Source organism: Moschus berezovskii, chromosome 4 (genome assembly GCF_049115385.1).
Source record: "Moschus berezovskii isolate FMDL1 chromosome 4, NW_MosBer_1.0, whole genome shotgun sequence".
NCBI lineage: Eukaryota > Metazoa > Chordata > Mammalia > Artiodactyla > Moschidae > Moschus > Moschus berezovskii.
In genome coordinates, this window is record NC_142463.1 from 2,091,101 (window position 1) to 2,116,889 (window position 25,789).

Below are 25,789 nucleotides of genomic sequence, written 5' to 3' on the forward strand. Positions count from 1 at the left end.
CCAAAGGAGAGGGGTCGGGAGTGAGCCACGGCTGGGACACAAGCGCCCCCCAGGAAGGTGCTGCGGGCAGAGGCCTGCCCTGGGTGGGTGGCCAGGATGGCAGGGGAGGCCCTCGGGGCTTCCTGAGAACCCACGTGGCTGGTGGAGAGGCCGCAGCCGGGCAGGGGTGGCCGAGCCCTGGGGCGGGGAGGCGGGCGTGGGGCCGGACAGACAGCTGGGAGCGTGAGAGTGGGAGAGGCCGTCCAGTGGGAGCAGGCAGTTCTGGCCGTCAGTGGAGGACTTGGCTGGTTGATGTTCCAGGAAAACCTGTCAGGTGTCTGAGCTTGAACGTGTCTCTCCCACACCCCCATCAGCACTGGCCCACTTGTCCATTCTTACCTTTTCCAGTGCGCTAACTGAAAATGGGATTTGATGGCTAGTGACGTTGAACATTGTTTCCCATTTATTTTTAACCACTCTTTTTGGTGACTTGCTTGATCTCTTTGCTGTCCAAGGACCTCTCAAGAGTCGTCTCCAAACCACAGTTCAAAAGCATCAAACCAGTCCATTGTAACGGAAATCAGGCCAGAATGTTCATTGGAAGGACGGATGCTGAAGCTGAAACTCCAGTACTTGGCCACCTGATGCAAAGAACCGACTCGTTGATAAAGACCCTGATGCTGGGAAAGATTGAAGGCAGAAGGAGAAGGGAATGGCAGGGGATGAGATGGTTGGATGGTATCATTGACTCAATCTACAAATTTGAGCAAATTCTGGAAGATAGTGAAGGACAGGGAAGTCTGGCGTGCTGCAGTCCATGGGGTCGAAAAGAGTCAGACATGACTGAGCGACTGAACTCTTTGTGGTGAATCTCCTGGCCTTTGTGCTCACCATTTTAGTGGGCTGCTTATCATATTCTTATTAACGTGAAACAGCCATCTGCATATAAAAGTTGATCTGCACATAAGTATGGCAAAGAGTTTTTCTCACTCACCTGTTGCATTTTAACTTTGTTGACAGTATATATTGTGAAGGTAGCTTTTTACACTGTCAGTTATGTCATTTTTGAAAATGTGATATAACTTACACAGAACAGAACGCACACATCCTGAGTATGTGTTCATGGACAGTTATGAGTGTCTGTAAACGCTGCCTCCACCAGACAGTGCTCACCCTGGGCGGCTCCCCCAGGCTCATCCACTACCTCACCCAAGAAGCAGCCTTCTCTGACTTTTACCTCCGTGTCTTAGGAGTTCCTGTTCGAGAACTTGTGTAAATAGAGTCTGCACGTGGACTCTCTTCTGTCCTGTTTCCACAGCCGACACCAGACCTGCTCATTTCGCTTGTTTGTAGCCCATCCGTGTTTCTGCCAGTATGTCCAGTTTATTCTTTCACGTTGCTGGGTGGGATTCTCACATAAGAACACACACTCCTGTCCCTGGGCTCACGTCTGGAGGGCGTCGGGGGTATGTCAGGCAGGGCTGCTGTGCGCACAGTGGCCACGTGTGGTCCTGCACGGGGCTTTGCCCCGGATGTGTTCCCACGTCTCTTGGATCAGTCCTGGGTGTGGGATTGCTGGATCTCGGACGGGTGTGTGTTTAACTCTGTGAGAATGTGCCAAACAGTTTTGCAAAGTGGCCACACTCTTTCACGCTCTTTTGTGTCACTCTCAAAACGGCATTCCACTCACTCAGTCGTGTCCAGCTCTGCAACCCCATGGACTGCAGCACACCAGGCTTCCCTGTCCCCCACTATCTCCTGGAGTTTGCTCCAACTCATGTCCACTGAGTCAGTGATGCCATCTAACCATTGCATCCTCTGGCGTCCCCTTCTCCTCTCCTGCCTTCAATCTTTCCCAGCATCCAGGTCTTTTCTAATGAGTTAGCTGTTCAGGTGGCCAAAGAATTGGAACTTCAGCATCAGTCCTTCCAATGAATATTCAAGATTGATTTCCTTTAGGATTGACTGGTTTGATCTCCTTGCAGTCCAAGGGACTCTCAAGAGTCTTCTCCAACACCACAGTTCAAATGCACCAATTCTTTGGTGCTCGGCCTTCCTTATGGTCCAACTCTCGCATCCGTACGTCCCTCCCGACTTCCTAGATTGCATAAGTCGTCAGGCACATTTTCTTCCAGGAGGTCAGTCATCTTTATTTTCATTTACAGCCTTCAGTGTGAAACGTGTGGGAGACGTCCTCGAGCAGCCCTGCTTCCTGCTTGGCGATGTGGGCCCTGCGCAGGGGAGCGAGGCCCGGGGGCCACACCGGCAGAGAGGGGACCCTGGCCCCCACCGCTCTTCTCCCGCGCGCCCCTCTCACTGCTCCTTTCGGGGCGAGGGTCTGACCGTCTGTATCTGCTGCTTCCCGCCCACAGCAACAGCAGGAGCTGCTGGCCATGAAGCACCAGCAGGAGCTGCTGGAGCACCAGCGGAAGCTGGAGCGTCACCGGCAGGAGCAGGAGCTGGAGAAGCAGCACCGGGAGCAGAAGCTGCAGCAGCTGAAGAACAAGGAGAAGGGCAAGGAGAGTGAGTGTGTGGCGGCGGGCGGGCGGCGGGCGGGCGCCCCCCTCACCCGCGAGCCCCGGGACCAGGCCCCAGAGACAGCCAGCCAGGAGCCCCCTCGCCCATGTGTCTCTGGGCGCCCCAGCTTCAGGGCCGGTCCCCGGCCTTGTCTTCACACAGGGACTGCGGAGGGCGTCCGGCCCCACTTTTGGTTTGGTTTAAGCATTTGCAGGAAAGTTTGCAGACTCTTGGCGGACTTAGAAATGACTCAGACCCGTAAAGTGCCACAGTGAGCTTTGCCTGAGTTCGGCCTCAACTTTTTCTCAAAGCTGCTTTGTCTGAGAGCATTTGTGAGCGGCAGATGGTAGGATGGCCTGTCGCTGAGAGGAGGCGCGATGACTCCTGGGTGCACACTTTTGCCCTTTGACCCCAGTGTTCGCTTTCCATCCTGGCTGTGCTTGTGAGAAGACCAGCAGAGTCCGTTATCTTCCAGGAAGCGCCCAACTTGATCTTAGACAGGAGACTCTTCTGTGTGCTTGTCTCTGGAAATTAGGTAGACTTTCCCAGGCTCTGGTGCTTTCCCCCAAGACCTCAGAGCTCAGGTGCACGTGTGGGTGCCCTGTTAATCCTGCAAGTATGTCAGGCTGTGCACTTCTACCCGTGTCAGGATTCAATGTCCTGACCAGATGGTGGTTTACTCTTCTCATGCTCGTGAGTAAAACGAGAAGTCTTTACACACTTTACCAGTACATAGTAACCTCCCAAAACCTTGAAACTCCTTTATCCTCAACTGCTGAAAGTGGCTGGGTTCCCCCAGTGGCTCAGTGGGTACAGAATCCACCTGCAATTCAGGAGCTACAGGAGACACAGGTGATGCAGGTTTGATTCCTGGGTGGTGAAAATCCCCTGGAGGAGGGCATGGCAACCCACCCCAGTATCGACAAAGGAGCCTGACAGGCTACAGTCCAAAAGGTTGCGAAGAGTCAGACATGACTCAGCAACTGTGCACATGGGCACACAGTGAGAGTGGTTAGCCATCTATACAAGGCATTTTAACAAGCTTTTAAAGTTTATGTACACAGTTTTATATACACACGAGATACAGCATGTCTTAAAGATTCTTTTAAAGTCTGTTATTTGAAATTGTTTAAAAAGTCTTTTTACTGGTGTGTGTTGTACATAAAGAATAGTGCACAGACTTCTGTGTGCAGGGAATTACCCACATGTACACATCACTGTGCAGCCGCTCCCCAGCACAGCACCTGCGACCGGTTCAGGAGAAGCCGCCACGCCCCTGCACCCTGCAGCTCCGACACGTGACGCCACTTTTGAAACTGATGTCAGGAGATTAACATGTGGGCTTCTGTGGTTTTCTCCTTTTCCCCACACTGCGCGTGTGGTGTCTGCTGTGTCCTGGAGCAGGAGGGCTTCACTTCCTGCTGAGGGCCCCGTGGCCGTGTCCATCTACTCGAGAGTCGGTGGATGTTTGGGCTGTTCCTGGGCTCTGACAAATGCTGCTGCGCCATACACCCTTGGCCGCGTCTTGTGGAGCAGGTCAGCTTCCATCGGTGAGGCCAGTCTCCAGAGTGGCTGGACCACTTGTCACCCCCATCAGGGACATCATAGAGGTCCTATAGCCCTGCATCCCTGCGATGACTTTAAATCTCAGCTCCGAGCAGTGGCCCCTTGGCTTCAGCTGCTTCCTCTGATCCGAGCGGGACTCAGCGTCTTCTCCTGGGCTCCTGCCCACGGGGATGACCCGTCCGGGGGGGTCCTTGTTCGGTCTCTTGCCCATTCTCTGGTCGGTCGTGGGTGTCACGAGGGTCTTTCCTGGTGGTGCCTTTGAAACCACAGAAGTCTCAGCTCTAATGCAGCCTAACTTACGCTGGTCTTTTCTAAATTAAAATGTAATCTAATCTGTATTATTATGCCTATATTATTTTGTACATTTTTATAAATAATTTCTTTCAAAAAGTATTATTTTTCCTAAAAGGATGTAACGAATGTAGTCCTTCATGTTCAGTTTATGTCTGTATTTGCACGTTCTTAGTCATTGCTTTTATACACAAAATTAACAGCTTTTCCAGTCAGTTATTACAGCATTCGCTCTTTAAATAATAAACGTATTTGAAGCATATTTGCACTTTCACTGTCTAGTAGAATTTCAGTGTAGAAAGCAGGTCAGCAGAGTTTGTTTCCCACGTGCGGTCTAGCTTGTGTGCCAGAATTTGAAAGGAATCGGTAAATCCGAATGGGGTAGCTTATTACAGATCGCGATCAGGCGGGATAGCTCGTTACAGACCGCAATCAGGCGGGATAGCTCATTACAGACCGCGATCAGGCGCGATGACACGAACAGACTCCCTGGGAGCCCGCAGTCGAGACTTTTAAGTGAGGGCGGGAGGCTGGCAGGAGAAGTGGACTTGCAGGCTTGGCTGGCCACCTGCACCTTGTTCTGTGAATACAGGTCGCGTCCCTGCCGTGGGCTGCTGTGCCAGACGGTGCCCACCACACTTGGTCCCCACTTCCCTGCCCTGTGCCTCCCATGCCCATCTGCCATGTGCCAGGCTGGTCTACGCCACAGGCCGCTCAGCACTACTCGTGCTGAGGGTATGGCTGGGGCGCTGATCACACCGGAGCCTGAAGCACTGGTGTCACGAACCACCAGCGCACAGGCTGTGATGATGGACTGATCTGGGGCGGAGGGTGGGCGCCAGGTTTCCTTTCTGATACTCCCGGGATGACTCTAAGGTGCAGTGGAGACTGCGAACCGGGGTTGGGGTGGATGCCCTCGCTCTGAGCTAGGGGCCTGAGCATCCTGGAGGCTCTGTGGCCTCCCACTGTGTCCACCACGTGAGGGCTGCCTTCCATAGACCCCGCCCCACGGACAACAGCATGTGTTCCCAAAGGCGCCCTGTGAGGGACTTTGCTGTGGGACAACAGGCATGTGGGACCCAGAGCCTGCTGAGAGGCCCACCTGATCCCCAGTGGAGCTGCTCTGGTCCCGCCCCTTCCCGGCCCCGCCCCTCTCCGGCCCCGCCCCCTCCCCGGCCCCACCTTCTACTCCTGCCTTGCCCTAACCCTAACCCTGTTCTCTGGCCACGCCCCCTCTCCAGCCCCGGCCACGCCCCCCTCCGGCCCCGCCTTCTACTCCTGCCCTGCCCGCTCTCCCACACCACCCTCTGCTCCCTCCCCTGCCCCGCCCTCTATTCCCGCCCCGCCCGGCCCCGCCCCTCTCCGGCCCCGCCCCCTGCTCCGTCCCGCCCCCTCTCCGGCCCCGCCCTCTATTCCGGCCCCGCCCCCTCTCCCACCCCGCCCTGTACTCTCTGCCCCGCTTGCTCTCTGCTCTTGCCAGGCCTTCATTTTGATCCTACAGGGGCTCTTCTTTGCCCCTTTGTAGGTTGTTCTTTGAGGAACGAGGGCTAGGTGGTGAGGGTCAGCAAGTCTCTGCGCCCGGCTTACCAGCAAACCCAGGTCGCTCAAAGGCAGCTTGGTCTACAGTGCTTCCTCCCCTTCTGCCAGAAACTTCCCAATAAAAATAACATCTCAGGCCTCACAAAATATGAAAAGATTTGACTTCTGAAAACAGTTTCAGTCTGTTCAAAGTCAAAAACAGTTTCTCTGCCTGCCGGGCAGCCCCTTGACAGGGTGTAGGAATGTTCTCTGCTCCCCTCCGAGCTCCTCACAGCAGCAGCCCCAGCGGTTCAGCTCGTGGGTTTGGGTGGTCGGGTTTATTACTAATAAGGGACTGTGTACGGTGGGTACTTGGCATGCTTGCATCGGCCCTGCAGCCCTCAGAGTGTGGTCTTGAGAGAAGGCAGGCTTGGCAGGCCACATGCTGGACGCTGCTCAGGCCTCACCTGTGAAGGAGATTCTTGTTTGTGTGGCTCACAGAGCCCCTGGTATTAGCATCTCCAGTTTGTAAGTGTTTGAAAATGTATTGCAGAGCTTCTGTTGTGTCATTTCTTGGGGTTCTTTAAAAAATGAATTTCTTTTTGAATATTTCATTGAAAGGTTTGTTATCTTTAACATTCATGGTGCTTTTAATTTTAAATAATTCTGCAGTTTTCCTGATTGATAACCAGTTAAGGCTATTGATTTGGTAAAACAGTGAATTCTTAGAGTTGATGGCAGTTTTCATCTTATTCGGCATGAACACATACTCTTTTCATCTGTTTCATTTAATATAATCATGTTTAAGACTCTAAGGTACACTGTCTTTCAGTTCAGTTCAGTCGCTCAGTCGTGTCTGACTCTTTGCGCCCCCATGAATCACAGCACGCCAGGCCTCCCTGTCCATCACCAACTCCCGGAGTTCACTCAAACCCACCTCCATCGAGTCGGTGATGCCATCCAGCCATCTCATTCTCTGTCGTCCCCTTCTCCTCCCGCCCCTAATCCCTCCTAGCATCAGAGTCTTTTCCAGTGAGTCAACTTGTTGCATGAGGTGGCCAAAGTATTGGAGTTTCAGCTTTAGCATCAGTCCTTCCAATGAACACCCAGGACTGATCTCCTTTAGGATGGACGGGTTGGAGCTCCTTAAATTCATATAAAAACAAAAAAAGTCCAACAGAAGACCTGTCTCTGTCCTCTGGGCAGTTTGGAACTAACACGAGTGCATCTTTCTCTCTGGTAGTTACAACCACAGCTGAGGGGCGGGGGGAAGGCGCCTTCACTTGGAGAAGTTGTTAGCTTTGCCTAAAAATGGCTCAAAAGGGTGGAGATAGGGACTTCCCTAGTGGCTAGGTCCAGTGGCTAGGACTCCCCACTCCCAATTCAGGGGGCATGGGTTCAATCCTGGGTTAGGAAACTAGATCCCACCTGCCGCAACTAAGATTTGTGCCGCAAATAAGACCAAAGAAGTAAAGTAAAAATAAATATGAAAAAAATGTAAAAGGAAAAAAAAGATGGAGCTCGACAATGGGATACCAGACCGCGAGAGTCGTTCTTTGTCCTGTTTGTAGGGTAAGACACTCCTTTCTTGGGCGCTAACCTGGGAGACCTGTCTGGCGGCACCTGCTTCAGGGACCACTGAGCCCCCGGCCTCTGCCCCCAACAGGTGGGCCCCACCCAGAGCCCCTTCCCTGCCTGGGTTTCCTTGAAAGCTTATCCTCTGACTACCCCAACACCCGCCCGGGTCAGAAGGCTGTCTGTGTCTTGTTTACCTCTATCTCTGCCAACTAGTTCACTGCTGGCACATAGAACATTCCCTGTAAGGCTGTCAGATGAATGAGTGATCATGAGGAGAAATTAATTTTTTTAAGTAAAAAAATTCAAAACATTTGTACTCATTTATTGGAGGTGTCTTGTCACTGCTGGAGCCTTCATTTAAGGTGGAGAAGTCTTTCGAGAGGCGAGGGCATGTATAACTATGAGGAACAGGGCCGGCATCGTCCGCTCTGAGTTCTTTCCTGTCAAGGAAACTGCCAGGTCCTTTTTATGGGGGAGGAAGTCAGGAAGTCAGACTTGCATTTGTTTCCCTCTGATTCCATGAGAGCCCGGCAGGGCTCCCTCTCCCATCCTGGAGCTGGACTAGGGCCTCGTGTGTCCATGGCGGCCCAGGGCCCGTCAGATGCACCTCCTCCTGTGAGGACCCTGCAGGCGGCTCAGGGAACAAGAATACCATCCACGTCCTGGCCTGGTGGGTGCCTCGGAGGTATCTCAGTCCCCACCAGGGACAGGTGGTCGTCTCCCTGGACGGCGCAGGTGCTCTACCCACGTCTGGGTCCTGCTGCCCGGCCCGTCACCGTGTTTATCGTGGGTGTGCCCTCTCTGCTGGCACTGGACATCTGTTCTTGTTGCTTCTCAGAGCTCAGGAGCCCGTAGAGCGAGCCTGGGTTGTGGCTAAGCGGGGAGGCCAGCACTTCCCCAGTGTGGCCCGTGCCGTGCGCTCGGCAGGGGCAAGTGCATCCGTGTTAGCAAGGCTTCCTGGGCAAGTCGGGCCAGCTGACACCCAGTGGGTGGGGACCTGTCCCCTGAGGACCCTGCTTCTCGTCTGCTTGGTTTACTCCTTTGGGCCTTATGGATAGACCTGAGTGTCAGCTCCTCGGACAGGCCCTCTGGTCGTCCTGCTGCTCATCCTCCCAGTGGCCTTTGCCCCAGCCCAGCACTGCGGCCAGATGCCAAGCCCCTCCCTTGGTTCCCGTTTCTCCTGCCCCCCATGCCTGGTGGGGAGGCACTCTGTGTCCTGCTGTGTCTACCGTTTGCATTTTATCGAGTGTCCACCTGGGGCTGAGAGTTCGTCAGGAATGCCAGGGAGCTGTGTGTTGGGCACGTGATATGCAGATTTCAGCATTTCCGTGAGTGATTTTTCAGGCGAGACAGACACAGACATGCTGAAAGTGTTCAGAATGGCCCGAGTCCAGCCCTGGCTACATTTGGAGGGAGCCCAGGGAAACCTGCTCGAAAGCAGAGGTGTGATTTTACACCTCCGGTCACTTCCCACCACCTAGTCTCATCACCATTCCCTTGGCCTTTCATGCTGGTCTCGCTGGGTCTGTAACCCAGTTTGGGCCGCTCTGCCAGGCGGCTGGCTCACCCACTCGCACTTCACACGTGGAGCCTGGGCGAGCCTTGCTGCTCCGGTGATGGTGGGTTGTCTCCTGGGACACCAAGAAGGCCTGAGACAAAAGCCCCGAACCCCAGTGGACCGTTCCAGGCACGCCCAGTGTCGGGCACTTTCCTTGTGCCTCCCTGGCGGGTCTCGTTCAGGTCCTGCTGCAGCATGGACGATTCTGTTTGCAAGGGGTTTGTTCTGCCTGACCCTCGTCCACGGCACCCTGAAACCCGTGGTGAAGTGGCCTCAGTGGAGTGCTGCCTTTAACGTGAACCTATTTATGAAAACCCAATTCCAAAAAAACAAGGATAAAATGAAACTGATTATTTTCCCGAACCAGTGTAAAGATCAATTTCAAAACCTCCAGGAAATGGAAAAAAAAAAAAATTGCAATGAGAAAACTAGAACAGACTTCATAAAAACAATCTCTTGAACATTTGAATTAGGAAAAAAATAAGTCTTTTCTTTCCAGTGTTGGGAAAGCGCAGCTCTTTGGTCTCATGCTTTTCCTTTCGTCTCGTGTATACTCTGGCCCCACAGAGGACTTCACTCCTGACACTGCCGGTCACCAGGCATGTGGGGGATTTCCCCACAAGAGGCAGTTCCTGCAGCACTGGGGGAGGGGGGGTCCAACAGTTTGGCTCAGTTCTGATACTGTCTCCCCGGAGGAAGCATCAGATCTCACAGGTTAGGGGCTGAGTCGAACGAGAAGATGAGGGACTTCCCTGCTGCTCCAATGGATAGGAATCTGCTGCCAGTGCAGGGGACACGGGTCTGGAAAGACTGCGCGTGCCACGGAGCAGCTGAGCCCGTGGGCCACGACCACTGAGCCTGCACCCCTAGAGCCTGTGCTCTGCTGTAGGTGGAGCCCCCGCAGAGAGAAGCCCACACCTCAGCTGGAGAGTAGCCCCCGCTCGCCACAGTGAGACAAAGCCCAGGGTCAGCATCCAAGACCCAGCACAGCCAAAAAGTGAATAAATAAATCTAGTTTTTAAAAAGATGAACAGCCTGAGGGACAGATACAGAGGGTGGTGTGGAAAAGTCCCAAGTGCAGAAGCCTCTGATTTGTGCAGTCAGGGGCCCCCCTCCTGGTGTGGACTGGTCACCAACCCGGAAGCTCTCTGAGCCCCTACAGTTGGGGTATATGGAGGCTTCCTCACATGGGCGTGATCAGTTACCAATTCCGCCTCCAGCCCCTCTCCTCTCTGGAGGATTCAGGTGAGCTGAGAATTCCGAGCTTCTCATGAGGCTTGTCTTGCTCGTGACCCTCCCCCAACAGGAACCCCACCCCCCAACCCAGAGTCACCCCATTAGAGCACAGGATGCTTCTCATACTCTCATCAGTCAGGAAATTACAGGGTCTTGGGAGCTCTGCACCAGGGACTGAGGGCAGAGACAAGTATTTTCTGTGACCTCACAGCATCAGAATATAAGCCACATTGTAAAGAGAACTGAGAGACCAAAGCCAACCTCGTGTGACCAGCAGAGTGTGGAGCTGGGAGCCAGGGGTCTGATGAGACTGAACATCAGAATAACTTCACCTGGACTGCCCATCCTCAGGGCCCCCCGGACCATGTGGTGACGTTAATACCTACTTACAGCATTAATCACTCCAAAATCACTGCAGACGGTGCCTGCAGCCATGAAATTAAAAGACGCTTGCTCCTTGGGAGGAAAGCTATGAGCAACCTAGACAGCATATTAAAAAGCAGAGGCATTACTTTGCCAACAAAAGTCTATCTAGTTAAAGCTATGGTTTTTCCAGTAGTCACGTATGGATGTGAGAGTTGGACCATGAAGAAGGCTGACGGCTGAAGAACTGATGCTTTTGAACTGTGGTGCTGGGGAAGACTCTTGAGAGTCCCTTAGACTGCAAGGAGATCCAACCGGTCCATCCTAAAGGAAATCAGTCCTGGGTGTTCATTGGAAGGACTCATCTGAAGCTGAAGCGCCAATACTTTGGCCACCTGAAGTGAAGAACTGACTCCTTGGTAAAGATGCTGATGCTGAGAAAGATTGAAGGCGGGAGGAGACGGGGACGACAGAGAATGAGATGGCTGGATAACCTCACCGACTCGATGGACATGAGTTTGAGTGAACTCCAGGAGTTGGTGATGGACAGGGAGGCCTGGCGTGCTGCAGGCCATGGGGTCGCACAGAGTCGGACACAGCTGAGTGACTATACTGAACTGAACAGCATTAATGATGAGGTTTAAACACGCCTTAACATGTGATGCCTGACAATAAATGTATTACTGCAAAAAAACAAAGTCACCCTAAAGGATACAAATGTAAACTGTACACACAGACCCACAGCACCACGACTGCTCACACCACAGGAAGACAGAGAAAACTGAGCCGCGTTCATCGCTGAAGAGCATCGCTAGAGAGAGACACCAGTGCGTGCCGGTGCCTGTCAAGGGGCTGGCAGTGAGAGGCAGGCAGTCTGCTCATTTGCAGCGAGGGGCACTCCTGAGTGCTGTTACAGACATAAAGGGTCCTGTGGTGCTCTCAAATGCTGTGTTAGAGACGCTGGGCCACGTAGGACTCATAAGTGCTGACAGACAAGATTGAGTGGTACTTCAGAGTCCTGACAGACAAGGATCAAGTGGTACTGCCTAGTACTGATGGATACTCAAGGTCAGGTGGCACTGCTGAGTACTGCCAGAGACTCAGTCAGGTGGCGCCCCCAAGGACTGGTAGATAAGGGTCACTTGGTACTCCCTGAGTGCTGGCAGAGATGCAGGGTCGGGTGGTACTCTTCAGTACTGTTATAGAGACATGGGGTCAAGATTAGACACGACCACAAATCGACAAGGCCAGGTGGCATTGCTGAGTACTCATAGATAAGGGTCAGGTGGTACTGCCTAGTATTGATGGATACTCAAGGTCAGGTGGTACTCCAGAGTACTGATAGAGACAAGGGTCACGTGGTACTCTGAGTACTGACAGATAGATACTCAGGGTCAGGTGGTACTCCCAACAACTAATAAAGACTTGGAGTTGGGTAGTAGTCCTGAGTGCTATTACAGATAGAAACGAGGATTAGGTGGTACTCTCGAGTACTGATGGACACTCACGGTCAGGTGGCACTCCCAACTCCTGACAGGGGCACAGGGTGAGGTAGTGCTTCTGAGTGCTGATAAGCGCTAAGAGTCAGGTGGTACTCTTGAAGACTTACAGATAGCAACATGGGTTAGTCGGTGTTCTCAAGCACTGATAGGGAAACGCTGGCTCCTGGTCTGTGGCCAGTGGGGTGGCATGTGGTGGTCATCGTACAGAGATGTTTTGAAAAGCAGCGTAGATTCTTCGAGGGTTATAATGCTGTTTCGTTGTATGCGGGTGCTTTGTTCATCTCTCCTGTGGGAATAATCCTACATGTAGGGGATGATGAGTGTCAGTCGCTCAGTTGTGTCCGACTCTTTGTGACCCGTGGACTGTAGCCTGACAGGCTCCTCTGTCCATGGGATTCTCCAAAAGAACACTGGCGTGGGTTGCCGTTTCCTTCTCCAGGGGATCTTCCTGACCCAGGGATCGAACCCGCGTCTGTCCTAACACTGCAGGCAGTCGCTACCATTTGAGCCACCGGGGAAGGCAGTGGGCAGATGATATTTACTCTTAAATGTTGGCCAACATCGTTCTAACCAAAACAACAAAAGGAAATGTCTGAAACCATCTCCCAGTCGGGAACGGGTTTTCTGAACTGGGCTTTGCTCACCTCGTGAAGCCTCTTTCACTGTTGCGAATGCTGTTTGCATTCTGTGGACAGCAGAGAAGACACCGTGTTTCTAAAGGGTGGATCCCACGTGGCCTGGTGTCTCATCGTCAGCTCTGAGGAGGACAGATCAGATGCCAGTGGTCCCTGAGACAGGGCGGTGGCTTTGGCCTTTACTTGTGTCTGTTTCCCGATTTGCTGGGTTTCTTTAACAGGGCTGTGAACAACCGCTACCAGCCCCAGAAAACCACAAAACACAAGATTTCAGCTTTGGTCCCGCTTGGTGACACACGCCTTACCTCGGGAGGTAGCTGCAGGCTGTCCCTCTGACTGCCCTGCCCACTGCCCTCGCCTTGCCCACTCCCCACGAGGTGGGCCACATTGTGGCCACTCTCGTCCCTGTTGCAGACCCAGTGCTTCAGTTGGCTCAAAACCTCTTCTGAGGCTCAGCCTCACTTTGCTCCAAGAGAAGGAAACCGCACAGCCACGCTCCTCACTCGGGCCCCTCTCATGGAGGACCACGCAGCTCCTCTCATGGAGGACCACGCACAGCCGCGCTCCTCACTCGGCCCCTCTCATGGAGGACCCGTGGAACGTCCTCCCGCGGGGGCTGTGTTAGGTAGGCTGGATGTCTGCTGATTCCATCTGCATTTGAAATGAAAGGCAGTTCTATAAACTGTTCCTGGGAAGACGAGCTCTCTCTTCAAGCCCCCCGTACCCCTCTTTCCCCTGAGATGCTCTCTGGTGTCGGCGGCATCCTCGGTGGGAACCAGCCCTGCCCATCACTGTCCTGCCTTTTCCGGCATGCGGTGCAGGGGGCCCTGGGGTAGAGCCTCCAGCCACCCGTCCCGCTCTCTCCCGCGCCAGGTGCCGTGGCCAGCACGGAAGTGAAGATGAAGCTGCAGGAGTTTGTCCTCAATAAAAAGAAAGCCCTGGCTCACCGGAACCTGAACCACTGCATGTCCAGCGACCCTCGCTACTGGTACGGGTAAGTGGAGGCGCCCCGGGCACACGGGGTCCGCGGGAGGCCAGAGGGGCGCCCGGTTCTCCACCCGGGAGGGCGTGGGGTTAGCTGCTGCCTGAGCCAGCAGCAGATGCGGTCAGACCCGAGTGGTCCGGTGGTCAGTGCACATGCAGAGGGGCTGGTCTTTAAACAAACATTAAAGGGAAACTTGTGGGGCGGGTGTCTGACCAGATTCTTGGCTTCTCATGCAATTTTTGGCCACAGAAGGCACCTGTTAAACCGGAACTCTGGTTTGAATCATCCGTATGCATCTACTGGATTTCTGCCCAGCGTGTTATTGATTACTGGTCAGGTCGAAAGCACCTGTGGTCTTTTTATTGCTTTTATACTAAGAACCCCTCCCAGAGCCTGTGTAACTGACAGAGGCCACAGAGTGCCTGTTCGTGCTCAGAGACCGACGAGTCTGGCAAAGAGGACTTGAACGTGGTGGCGGGGATGCTTGTGTGCTGGCCTTTCCTCTGGGCCCGCGTGTGGCTCTGAGGGGCCGGCCGCCGACCCAGGACGAGCTGGAAGTGCAGGGACAACGTTCTGTGGCTTCAAGACCTTAGTGTGGGGTGCCCCCCGGGTTTTTTTGCTTTGATATCATTAGCTTCTCCTTTCAAGGTTGATTCTGTCCTGGAAGAAGCCTCATCGGGCAGTTTTCATAAATGAAAATGGGATTATCGTTCATTCTTGGGGGGAAAGCATAGCTCTTCCTGGAGCCGTGAGAGGGACAGCAGTCTTGCTAACGTGCCACCGGGTCGGGTTGAAACGAACCCGTTTGTTTCAGTAGATTCGGCCTAAGGGGCATTTTGGTTCCGAAGCCATCTCCACTCTGAGTGTCTGCAGCCCCCGTGCCTCATGGCCACTCAGGCTGCGCCCACACCCGCCAGCTGCGGGCTCAGCAGTGCCACCACCCGCCCACAGCTGCGACGGTAGCGGCTGCCCCGAAGAGCCAAGCATGGCGGCCGCGTGCCCCGAGCGCTGGACACTGGGGGCTCGCGGGCAGTCCTGGGGCCGTGTTCCTGGGGGCCCCACAACACGGTGGCGCTGATCCATCATCTCCCCACTAGTGCTCGCCCCCTGGATTTTGTGCTGGGAAAGCTCCGTTGTCCTCCTCTGTAGGAGGGAAAATGCCCTGCACTGTAGTAGGTTAGGCAGGGAGGGAGAGAAGCTGGGTGGGGGGTCCAGGACCCCCGGGAGTAGCCTGTCGGGTAAAGGTGGGCAGTGCTCCTGGACCCTCCCTCAGGGGAGGTGATGCGATCTGTAGGTCAGGAAGTTTTTCAGCAGAGACCCTGTTCTGGGAGCAGCAGGGGTCTTCAGGAGCAGTGCTGAGGAGGTTGTGGTGGGAGAATGGTCATGGTTGACCACACCGGAGTCCGTGGATGGTGGCCACAGGGATGTGAAGGGAGGACCGGGGTGTCAGGACGCCCATGAGTGGAGAGGTGGGACGTCCAGTCTCAGGAACAGATGCCGTGACGATGCGCGTGCGTGAAGAGAGGTGGACAGACTCCACGAGCTGGGAGCGTGCATCCCCTCCAGTGCTGGAGGCTGCTGGGGAGGGGTCAGCAAGGAGCACTGGGAACTGGCAGGGGAGGCGGGGCCCGCAGGCTGGGCCTGGGGGCAGGGTCCCGAAGGGGTGGACACGGCGGCTCCCTGGAGAGCAGCGTGGCCCAGACCTGGAGGAGGCTTGCTTGCCCGGGTCCAGTGCTTGGTGGGGAGATCCCTCTTTCCCAGGGGACGGGGCCGTGCCCGCTGCAGTGGGGGAAGGACTCGCCTCAGTGGAGTCAGAGGGAGTGGGCCTGTTTGCCTTGGACTTGGTAGCCTTGTTTAGTCACACAAACTGAATCAAATCATGGATCATGTTCACTTGCTGCATGATGGCAAGAGGGGAAAACCCGTCTTTATAGAGAAAAACCTCACCGTGACTCCAGCTTCACTCCACCCCTGATGGTCAGCTCAGGTGTCATGGACCCAAACATAAAAGCTGCATTGTTAAAACTTCCAGAAGAAAATATAGGAGAAAGTGTTCATGACCTTGGTGAAGAGGTAAGCAAGGAGATCTTTGAACACCAAAATCATCACCTACAAACCAAAAATGTAAACTTAATCAAAACTTGATACCTTCATCCTTTGAAAGCCACCCTTAAGGAAATTAAAAGGCCCGACACAGACAGGAACAAAATATTCACAATGAATGTGAGCGGCCGAGCCCTTGACCCAAAATATATAAAGAAGTCCTACAGAGAGCTTCCCTGGTGGCTCAGAATCTGCCTACAATGCAGGAGACCCAGGTTCGATCCCTGGGTTGGGGAGATCCCCTGAAGGGAAGGGCAACCCATTCCAGTATTCTTGCCTGGAAAATTCCATGGACAGAGGAGCATGGCAGGCTACAGCCCTTGGGACCACAAAGAGTCAGATGCGACTGAGCGAGTAACACTTCACAACTCAATAACAAAACGACAAGCACCCTACTGAAAAAATATAGGCAAAAGATGTGAGCCAATACCTCACAATGAGTCTGAGCAAGCTCCAGGAGTTGGTGATGGACAGGGAAGCCTGGCGTGCTGCAATCCATGGGGTCACAAAGAGTTGGACACGACTGAGTGACTGAACTGATTACCTCACAAAATAAGATGCAAATGATCAGTAATTTCACAAAGATCATTAGTCACCCCGGAAATGCAGTGCACAGCGAGATGCCCCCTCACACACAGGGAGGGATGAAATTGAACAGACCTATTGCTGGCTTTCCAGGTGGCTCAACCATAAAGAATCCACCTGCCAGGAGATGCAGGAGACAAAGGTTCGATCTCTGGGTCTGGAAGATGCCCCTGGAGGAGGAAGTGGCAACCCACTCCAGTATTCTTGCCCCTACACCCGTCCGTGACCCATGACCCATTCGCCTAGGTGCTTCCCTAAGAGCAGGTGGCGGCTTCCATCCGGGCAGTGACTTGTGTTCTGATGGTCGCAGCAGTTCTGCTCATTGTCTCCAGAGTATGGAAGTAGCTGAGTGTCTGCCAGTAGGTGATGGTGAAACGGCCGCCCGCTTTCTCATCTGCTCAGCAAGGCCTGGGGCGGCCTGCCCACACCTAGAAACGTCAGGCTTTGGAGAAGACGCAGAGTCTATGCCATGAGATGCCGTTTGCAAGTGGTCCTAGAGTTGGCAAAGCCAGTCTGTAGGGACGGGAAGCCAGGTGGCAGCGGCCGGGGTAGGGGCAGAGGGCCTTCCCGTGGAGGTGACCCTTCTTCGTGCTGTACTGGCGTGGTTCTATGGTGTACCTGGGTCAGAACCCCCAGCATTAGGCTTACCATAGGAGACCATGCTGCCTGTCCTGGTAGCCACCAGCCGCGTGGGCTCCAGGGCATCGAAATGGGCTATTCAAATGGAGACGAGCCATGAACGTCAGACACGCCAGGTGTGAAGAAATGGGGACTGTCTCTTTCACACTGTTTAGTTGCAATGATAGGGTTGGGTGTATTGGGTTAAGAACACCGAACGCAATCCCACTGCTTTCTTTTTGTTCCTGCCCATGTGGCCAAGAGAGAAGTTTAAATTGCACACGCGGCCTGTATTACCGCTGTTGGACAGTGCTGGTGTGAGCGATTACATGTTCACCTGCATAAATCTGAGGTCATGGGGAAGGCCAGTTGGTAGAATTTAGTTAAAGGGCTAAACTTACTAAATTACTTGGTAAATGGCTGAGCTTGTGTCCGGCTTTGTTCTGTATCACGGTCAGAGCAGTGTTCAGAAAGAAAAAGCAGGCATGTTTGTCTTCCATCTTCACTGAGAACCAATGGTCTTTAAGACACGGTGCCCCTTCCATCAGCCAGGATCACAGCAGAGCCACCCCAGGCGCTTCCTCCCAGCTGGAAGGGAGGGTCGAACACTTGGACGGTGATTCTGGTTGGAGCTGAGTCAGAAGAGCAGCTCCTCACGGGCTGCTCTCCGGGGTACAAGGGGTGTGTGTGTGTCTGTGTCTATGTGGGGGTGTGTGTGTGTGTGTGAGATGTGTGTGGTGTGTGTGTGTGTGTGTATCTGTGTGTGTGTGTGATGTGTGTGTAGTGTGTGTCTGCATGTGTGTGTCGTGTGTGTGTCTGTGTGTGTGTGTCTGTGGTGTGTGTGATGTGTGTAGTGTGTGTGTGTGGTGTATGTGTGATGTGTGTGTAGTGTGTGGTGTCTGTGTGTGTGTATGATAGGTGTGTAGTGTGTGTGAGTGTGTGTGTGTCTGAGTGTGTGCCTGTGCAGTGGTCGTGTGTGAGGGTGGGCTGAGCGTGCACAGGCCCCTGCAGACAGGGACAGGCCTTGCCCTCGCTCACACCCCTGGCCATCGCCTGCTGGGGTGCGTGTGAGCCGTGGGCTCTGTGACGAGGGCAGGTCCCACAGGAGGGCCGGTGGCCGCTGCTTCCAGGGCGGCCTCGGCCTCCAGTGATGAGCTGGTTTTCTTCCTTTGGCACGGTGCTTGGAGGTCTGGGGAAGCCTGGCTGCTGTGAAGTCTGGCTCCAGCCTCACAGGCACCAGTGGGGTCTGGCTCCGCTGGGTCAGCCCGGCTGCTGCCCCGGGCCCGAGTTCCGTCTCGGACGGCGCGGAGCAGGGGCTCGGGGACCAGCCACCGCCTGTGCCCCCCGACGTCAAGGCCGGACAGGAGGGAGGGTTTGAATACTGACGGCACCTCAAGAGATCAAGACAGAGGAGAAAGTCTGCTGGATCTTCCACTGAATGTACTTCTGGCTTAATTGCAGAGCCTACCATCAAATCTCATGACAGTAGTTACTGTTGCCTATGAGGTTTCGTTAATCATAATTATCCATGTTTTGAGATTACATAACACACACACAGGCCTTCCCATGTTTCTCATGAAGGAGAGAGTGAACTCTCTCCCAGCTTAGACCACGGCAGTGACGGCACGGTTTGGAGCCGCCGAGGCCACGCTCCCTGGAGGCTGTGGCCTGGAGAAGTTGGGTAGAGAGATGCCCTCAGACCCTCCGTGGGGTCCTGCCAGGCTGGACCCCCGAGTGAGGCCTGGCGGTTCAATGCAGCGAGGGCGCAGCTGGCGTGAGCGTGGCCGGTCTGGCCCTGAGCCCGCGGCCCTGGCATCCTGGGGCTGGTGGGGCTGCAGGCGGGCGGCAGGCCTGTCCCCAGGGATCTGAGCACCCACTGTGACCTGCCCACGGGCGTCATGGATCCGGCTCCATGATCACCGTGTTCTTTGCACCCGTGTGCACTCTCAAGTATTTAAACATCCACCTGTAAGTGTTTAAGTGCTCACATTCTCAATTCAAATAACACCAGGTGCGTGGGGACGTGGAGTGCTGTGTATGCAAATAAATAGTCTAACAAATTCCGAATAAGTTGGCTAATTTGTTGCAAGTCATTAAGCAGATTACACCAAGTACAGACTCTGGAATTCATTACACCTTCAGTGTTGCCAGTGAGACGCAGCACGTTTGCGGACGGTCATCGCCAGTGCAGCCAGCACTCGCTCCTGAGGCCTGACCCCGCCACGAGCCGCCTCTGGCAGCGCCCTGCCTGTCATTCCGTTTGGGGCTGTATCCGCCGGCTCACAAAGGAAGCAGACTTCCCAGATCTGCTGTGCCGCCGACCCCTGCTGCCACAGGGGAGGGGAGATGGCCGGGGTGACCGTCCCCGGGAGGGGGACAGTCCCCACGTGGCCCCTGCCCTCCAGGGCCCAGAGGCCGCCAGCACTGTCCCTACAGGCCCGGCCAGGTGTCGGCCGCCTCCAACAGCACCTGTGTTCCTTGTACCTGGAGCCCCTGTCTCCCTCTGCGCCCTGTGGACAGGCCCCTTGGTGGCCGGGAGTAACGCCCACCTCAGCCCGAGGCCTGCCAGGCCAGGAGACACCGGGAGCAAGGGGGCCGGGCAGAGCCCGGGGATTGGACCGAGCGTGCAACCCCGGGCCGGCTGACCTCAGCCCCGCGGGCCCCGGGGAGGCTGCAGGCAGCCGGGTCCGCAGGCTTACCGGTGGCCTTGTATCGTCGTTTCATTCCTGCCCTGGGAGGAAGCCAGGCTGCCCAGGAGGCGGCCGTGGAGCCAGGGCGTGCGTCAAAGGGAGAACCGCCCACGCGGGCGCCCAAGGGTGCTGTCCCTGCACGGCCGAGGCTCCAGGTCCCCCAGGGTCACTCAGCCTCTGTCCCCCCTTTTCTCTCCAGGAAGACGCAGCACAGCTCGCTGGACCAGAGCTCCCCGCCCCAGAGCGGGGCGTCGGCCTCCTACAACCACCCGGTCCTGGGCATGTACGACGCCAAAGACGACTTCCCTCTCAGAAAGACAGGTGGGTGCGGGGCTGCCGCCGGGGTGGGGGCCCCCCGGGGGAGGCCCACCCATCCGGAGTCCTCAGGGTGACGTTGGCCGCTCTGTCACAAGCGGGAAGGAGAAGGGTGTTTAGACACAAGCGAGGTGCCCAGGACCCCGGACTCTGTCCAGTGGTGACGCTGTAAGCGGGCAGTGGCTTTTAAGAAGTCTCAAAGCAGCCCTGGGTCTTGCACTGGGGTGCTCAGGAGGGCAGGGGCCAGTGAAGCAAGCCTCTCCCCGAAGCTGTGCCCCCAGGAAGCCTGGCTGCCCTCCTGGTTGTGGAGGGCAGGGCTCTGCTCTCGGAGGCTGCAGGTGGAGCCTGGCCCTCGTGGGAAATGCCGGGCTTCATGGAGGGGGGCTGTACGGCAGCTGCTTTTCCACGAACATGAATTTATTTTCATTCAAAGGATCTTGGTCAGTTCTGGACAGAGAGGCTTTGGAACAGCTTCTCCGCCCGAGTGGTGGGGTACAGGGAGCAGGGCTGGGGGCCCCTGCCACTCCCTCCTAAGCACATAGGCGGGCCCCCCATAGGCCGTGCACCCCAGAGAGCACGTGGGGTCCCCAGCCCCAAACAGGAGCTAGACATGAAGGGGGCGCTTCTGCTCAGCGCCAGAGGCTCGACCCGCATCCCAGGTGTGGGAAGGAGGGGCCATGTCCCAGAGCTGGACCCTGCCCGGATCAGAGAGAGGCGTCTGCACATGTGGCTGGGGTTCCGCGTAGGCTGGCAATACTTTATTGGTGAAAGTGCAAGCAAAGCTTCTGCCCTCTGCCCTCAGAGTGCGGGGTTGTCCCCCGTTGTCTGACGAGAAGGGCTGTGCCTCTCACCTAGAGAGCCTGCAGGCTCTACAGAAAGAGGCGTCTGTTGGGGTCCGGGTCAGCCGTCCCCAGGCCTGTCCTCCACGCCCTGTCCTGGAGCTGGGGCTGCGATCAGCCCACTGCCGTCAGTCACATGGGGCCCTGTGTGAGGAGAGACCCCGGGCGCCTTCCCAAGGAGGCAGCGAGCTGGGGGGCAGGCTCTGAGCACGTGGCTGCTGGTTCTGCAGCTCGGTGGGTGTCTCCCGCCTGCTGCGCAGCCCTGGGCTCCATGACAGGTTCCTTAGGCTCTCCTGACCTCCGTTTCTCATCTGCAACGTGGGTACGCTGAGCGCACAGCGCTTGTGCCCACACTGGGTGTGGTGAGTGGTGCCCACAGCCTCTGGATCCATGGGCAGGGGAGGACATGAAGGATGGAGCTCCTGGCCACCGAGAAGAGCCTTCCGTGTGGCCCTGAGCTGCGTGATAATCGGCAGCGCCGCCCCCAGCCCCACGTCCCTGGGACACAAAAGAGGCCCCTCCCCGCGCTGCGTGGGCTTCGGAGGAGCTCAGTGGAGATGCGCTTGCACCATCCGTCTTCGAAGCGGCAGCCCTGGCACGTTAGTGACAGTAAGAAGGCCAAGGTTCCGGGGGCGGGTTTAAACCCCTTAGGGGAGCAGAGTGGGGCATGGCGTCCTGAGTCATTCTCGAAGCTCCTACTTTCAAAACTTGTCGCTGCTAATTCTAAATAATCTACATCTATCTATGCATTCAGCTCCCCTGGCGGTTCAGACGGTAAAGAATCTGCCTGCAGTGCAGGAGACCTGGGTTCAATCCCTGGGTTGGGGCTGGAGGAGGGCGTGGCCACCCACTCCAGTATTCTTGCCTGGAGAATCCCATGGACAGATGAGCCTGGCGGGTTACAGTCTGTGGGGTCGCAGAGTCGGACACAGATGAAGCAACTTAGCATGCACTGCATTCAGCAAGAACTGATAATATGAAACTGTATCAAATTAAATTTTAGTTACAAAATACCTTGACTGAATTGAAACAATTATCCTTAATAAATGTGATGTAGTTGGTGATGGACAGGGAGGCCTGGCGTGCTGTGATTCATGGGGTCGCGGAGAGTCGGACACGACTGAGCGACTGAACTGAACTGAACTGAACTGATGCTTGGCTAAGTGGGCTTCCCAGATGGCTCAACAGTAAAGAATCCACCTGCTATTGCAGGAGACACAAGAGATGTGGGTTTGATCCCTGGGACGAAAGATCCCCTGGAGGAGGAAATGGCACCCCACTCCAGTATTCTTGCCTGGAGAATCCTGTGGATAGGGGAGCCTGGCGGGCTACAGTCCATGGGGCCACGAAGAGTCGGACACGACTGAGTGGCTGACACACCTGCTCAGCTAATCCCACGGTGATCCGCCTTCCCTCCATCTTTACGGGCAGTATTGGGGCGAGTGAGCCTCAGGACACTGTGTCAGCAACTGCTACTCCCGGAGGGTCCTCTCTGGGCCCTGGGGACAGAGTCTGTGTCTGGGGTAGCTGTGTGTCTGTTACGGACTCAGGGCTGTGGCCCCCGGGGCGGACACTCATGCTCAGGCCTCGCCAGGTCACAGGGCAGAAGGCTGGAGCCCCCGGGGTTCCTGGCGCTGAGTCAGGAGGACGTGTGCTCGCCCCCAGGCAGGGCCCCAAGCCCGCGCAGCGGCCAGCCCCCCCACATCCCCACAGTGGTTACGCTGCACGCTGGCCAGGCGCCCCTGGGGGCCCAGCCCTGAACTGTGTGGCAGGCAGGGGACAGGCCACCACTGCCCACGTGCTCCAGTCCTGCAGAGGAGGGGAGCTGCAGGGTGCAGGCCCAGGGTGGACCTGTGGGGCCCGGAGGAGGGGCCCTGGCCCATGGAGGGCAGGGCTGGCTTCTTAACCCCAAACAAACAGAGAGGACCGAGGCCCCCGTCGGGTCTGCACAGAAGCCCTGTCCCGAGGGCTGCCTCTGGGCCTCAGGGTACCCCTCCACAGCCCCTGGCCCAGCGGGGCCCCTGCTGCCTGAGCTGAGGCGGTGGGCGGCGTCCGGCGGAGAGCCGGGGTATCTGATCACTGAGTCCCCATGCCACATCGGTGAATGTACGCAGCTCACCCTGCAGGAGTCCCCTTCCTACTCGTCCTAGCCGTGAGGAGCGTGGCTCGAGGTTACCGGGGACGCGCGTGGCACTCCTCTCTGTGGCTTGGGAAGGGCGGGGCGCCTCACGGTCCGTGTCTGGTTCTGATGTGGTTTGTGGGCCTGGGGGCAGCCTGCTGGCCTGGGCAGCTGTGGGCGAAGCCCGCACTGCGCGCCGCCGTGCCTGGGTGAACTTCATGTGGGTCCAGGCGGGGCTGGGGGGTCAGGGGTAGATCCCCTGCGGCCCTGGCGGGACAGGGCGCTTTCCTAGCTTTCCGGGCAGGTGACGGGAGTTGGCCCGCAGTGCCCGGCCGCGCGGCCCAGACTTCCAGCCCTCTGGGGGCTTTTGTGTGCTACTGTCTTCCCTCGACTTTGTGCTTGTTGAGAACTGGGTGTGAATGTGTTCACAGGGTTTTCATAAAGGCTTTGTTGTGCTTGACCGGGAAGCTTCTAGAGATGGTGTGTATGTTTAAGTATTAATACTAGGCAGCATCTATGTGGGAAAGGGCCTCGCTTCACACGTTGATGTCCATCAAACCTGGACTCCTCTTCATGTGAGAAGTGCCCAGTGAGACCTGGACTTGCCTTGTCCAGATGTGCCCTGTTCATACCTGAGCTTGGCGGCCACCTGAAATACACTATTGAAACGATCGGTGTGAACATTAGTCTAAGCATCACGTAGACTGCTTTTTTTTTTTTAATTAAAAAATCATAAATGGAATGGATCAGTTCAGTTCAACCGCTCAGTCGTGTCCGACTCTTTGCAACCCCGTGGACTGTAGCATACCACACCTCCCTGTCCATCACCAACTCCTGGAGTTTACTCAGACTCATGTCCATGGAGTCAGTGATGCCATCCAACCATCTCATCCTCTGTCGTCCCCTTCTCCTCTTGCCCTCAATCTTTCCCAGCATCAGGGTCTTTTCCAGTGAGTCAGTTCTTCACATCAGGTGGCCAAAGGATTGGAGTTTCAGCTTAAGCCGTTTTGCTTTTTTGTATTTCTTTTTCTTGGGGATGGTCTTGATCACTGCCTCCTGTACAATGTCAGGAATCTCCATCCATAGTTCTTCAGGCACTCTATCAGATCTAATCCCTTCAATCTATTTGTCACTTTCACTGTATAATCATATGGGATTTGATTTAAAAGATCATACCTGAATGGTCTAGCAGTTTTCCCTACTTTCTTCAATTTAAGTCTGAATTCCGACAAATTAAAACATAAGTCAGATGCACGCATCCTGCGTGTGACCTCCAGAAGCAGCTCCTGTGTCTGGTTTGGTGCCTACAGCGCAGACGTGGTCTATGCCGGCGTGCAGGGTGTGTGTGTCTGTGTGCGGGCGGTGCACATGGACTGTCTCTTTGTCAACAAAACGCCTGCTTTGCACTTTGGCTGTAGCTCCACTTTTCAGTTACTATTATATCTGGGGTCCCACTCCATTTCAGCGCATACAGTCAACACCTTTCCTGTATTATCTCAATTTACAAATGTTGCAGCAGTGATAACTGGTTCCTAGCTTTTAGTTCTGCCCTCAAATATGGGGGCCTGTAGTCACACTTTCTGCAGGATCGACTCCTGAGTCAGAAGGAGTGTGCGGAGCCTACAAAGCCCAGCTTGCTGTGCCCCCACCTCTGCTCGTGAGAGGCACTCATCCCCCTTCGCTCATGCAGTGGCTCCACGGGTCACCCCAGCCAGCCTGATGCGTGCCGAAGCCGTGCCCTCTCTGCCTTTTCAAAGAACAGCTCCGTCCCCATCAGGGGTGTATGTCTGTTACGGCCCATCGTCCCTGCTCGGAAGTAAGCTGAGCGCCGCGTTGCAGCACTGCTGGGCCTCGTTCCCGGGCCAGTGTGGCCCGTGCCCCTGAGCCGGGCGGCGTGGGTGCTGGCCAGGCTGTGTCCTCCTTGTGTGCCCCCTGTGCCCAGCATCTGCCGCCCCTCCAGGTGCGCAGGGACAGTCCCTAATGCTAGTGTTTAGCAGCAGCTCCCCATGTGCTTTTCTCTAGGCCGGCCGGTTCTTTTTTTTCTCGTTGCTTTATATGTTAATATGCATCCTGTGTCTGTCATGTAAGCTACAAAACATTGTATTCCGGCCTGTCCTTGGTCTTTCTAGAAAAGAAGAAAAGTCGCTCAGCCGTGCCTGACTCTTTGCAACCCCACGGACTATACAGTCCATGGAATTCTCCAGGCCAGGATGCTGGAGTGGGTAGCCTTTCCCTTCTCCAGGGGATCTTCGCAAACCAGGGATCGAACCCAGGTCTCCCACATTGCTGGCAGATTCTTTACCAGCTGAGCCACCAGGGAAGCCCTTGTCTTTCTAGAGTTCTGTTTTTATTGTTATCAGAGTAGATAAATGTCCATAAATCACAGAGCCCCACGAGGCTCCCTCCAGGCAGCTGGCCCCGCCCCGCCCGGCCCAGTGTCAGGACAACAGTGCATAGAAAGGGCGCGTAAACCGCCGTGGCCGTGACTGCGCTCCCGTCCATGTGTGGCTCCCCTGCATCCTGAAGTTGATGGTTTGTTTCATTCGCTTAGTTTTCTGTCTGCCTGTGTTTTTTAAATTGAGGTATAGTTGATATGCAATGCTGTACAGCTTTCAAGTGGACAACTTTTGGAAGTTATATTCCCTTTGTAGTTATTATAAATATCAGCTCTGCTCCAGGTGCCTCCCTGCCCCTGCTTTGACTCGGCCCCACGACTTGGCAGGCGGAGGAGGCCCTCCCCCAGGACAGGCAGCGCAGAGGCTCTGCTCTGGCCCTGATCCCCTCCCCGGGCT

At 55.5% G+C, this 25,789-nt stretch overlaps 1 protein-coding gene across 12 annotated transcripts in view; it reads left to right on the plus strand.

Annotated features, from left to right (window-relative positions):
* The window catches only part of HDAC4 (histone deacetylase 4), a 288,194-nt gene that overhangs the window by 189,545 nt on the left and 72,860 nt on the right, over positions 1-25,789 (plus strand). For all 12 annotated transcript variants that reach the window (XM_055401686.2, XM_088835054.1, XM_055401687.2 and 9 more), the window contains 3 exons: positions 2,352-2,502; positions 13,617-13,737; positions 19,924-20,045. In XM_055401686.2, the coding sequence (XP_055257661.1) occupies positions 2,352-2,502; positions 13,617-13,737; positions 19,924-20,045 (394 nt within the window). The remainder of the gene's footprint in view (positions 1-2,351; positions 2,503-13,616; positions 13,738-19,923; positions 20,046-25,789) is intronic.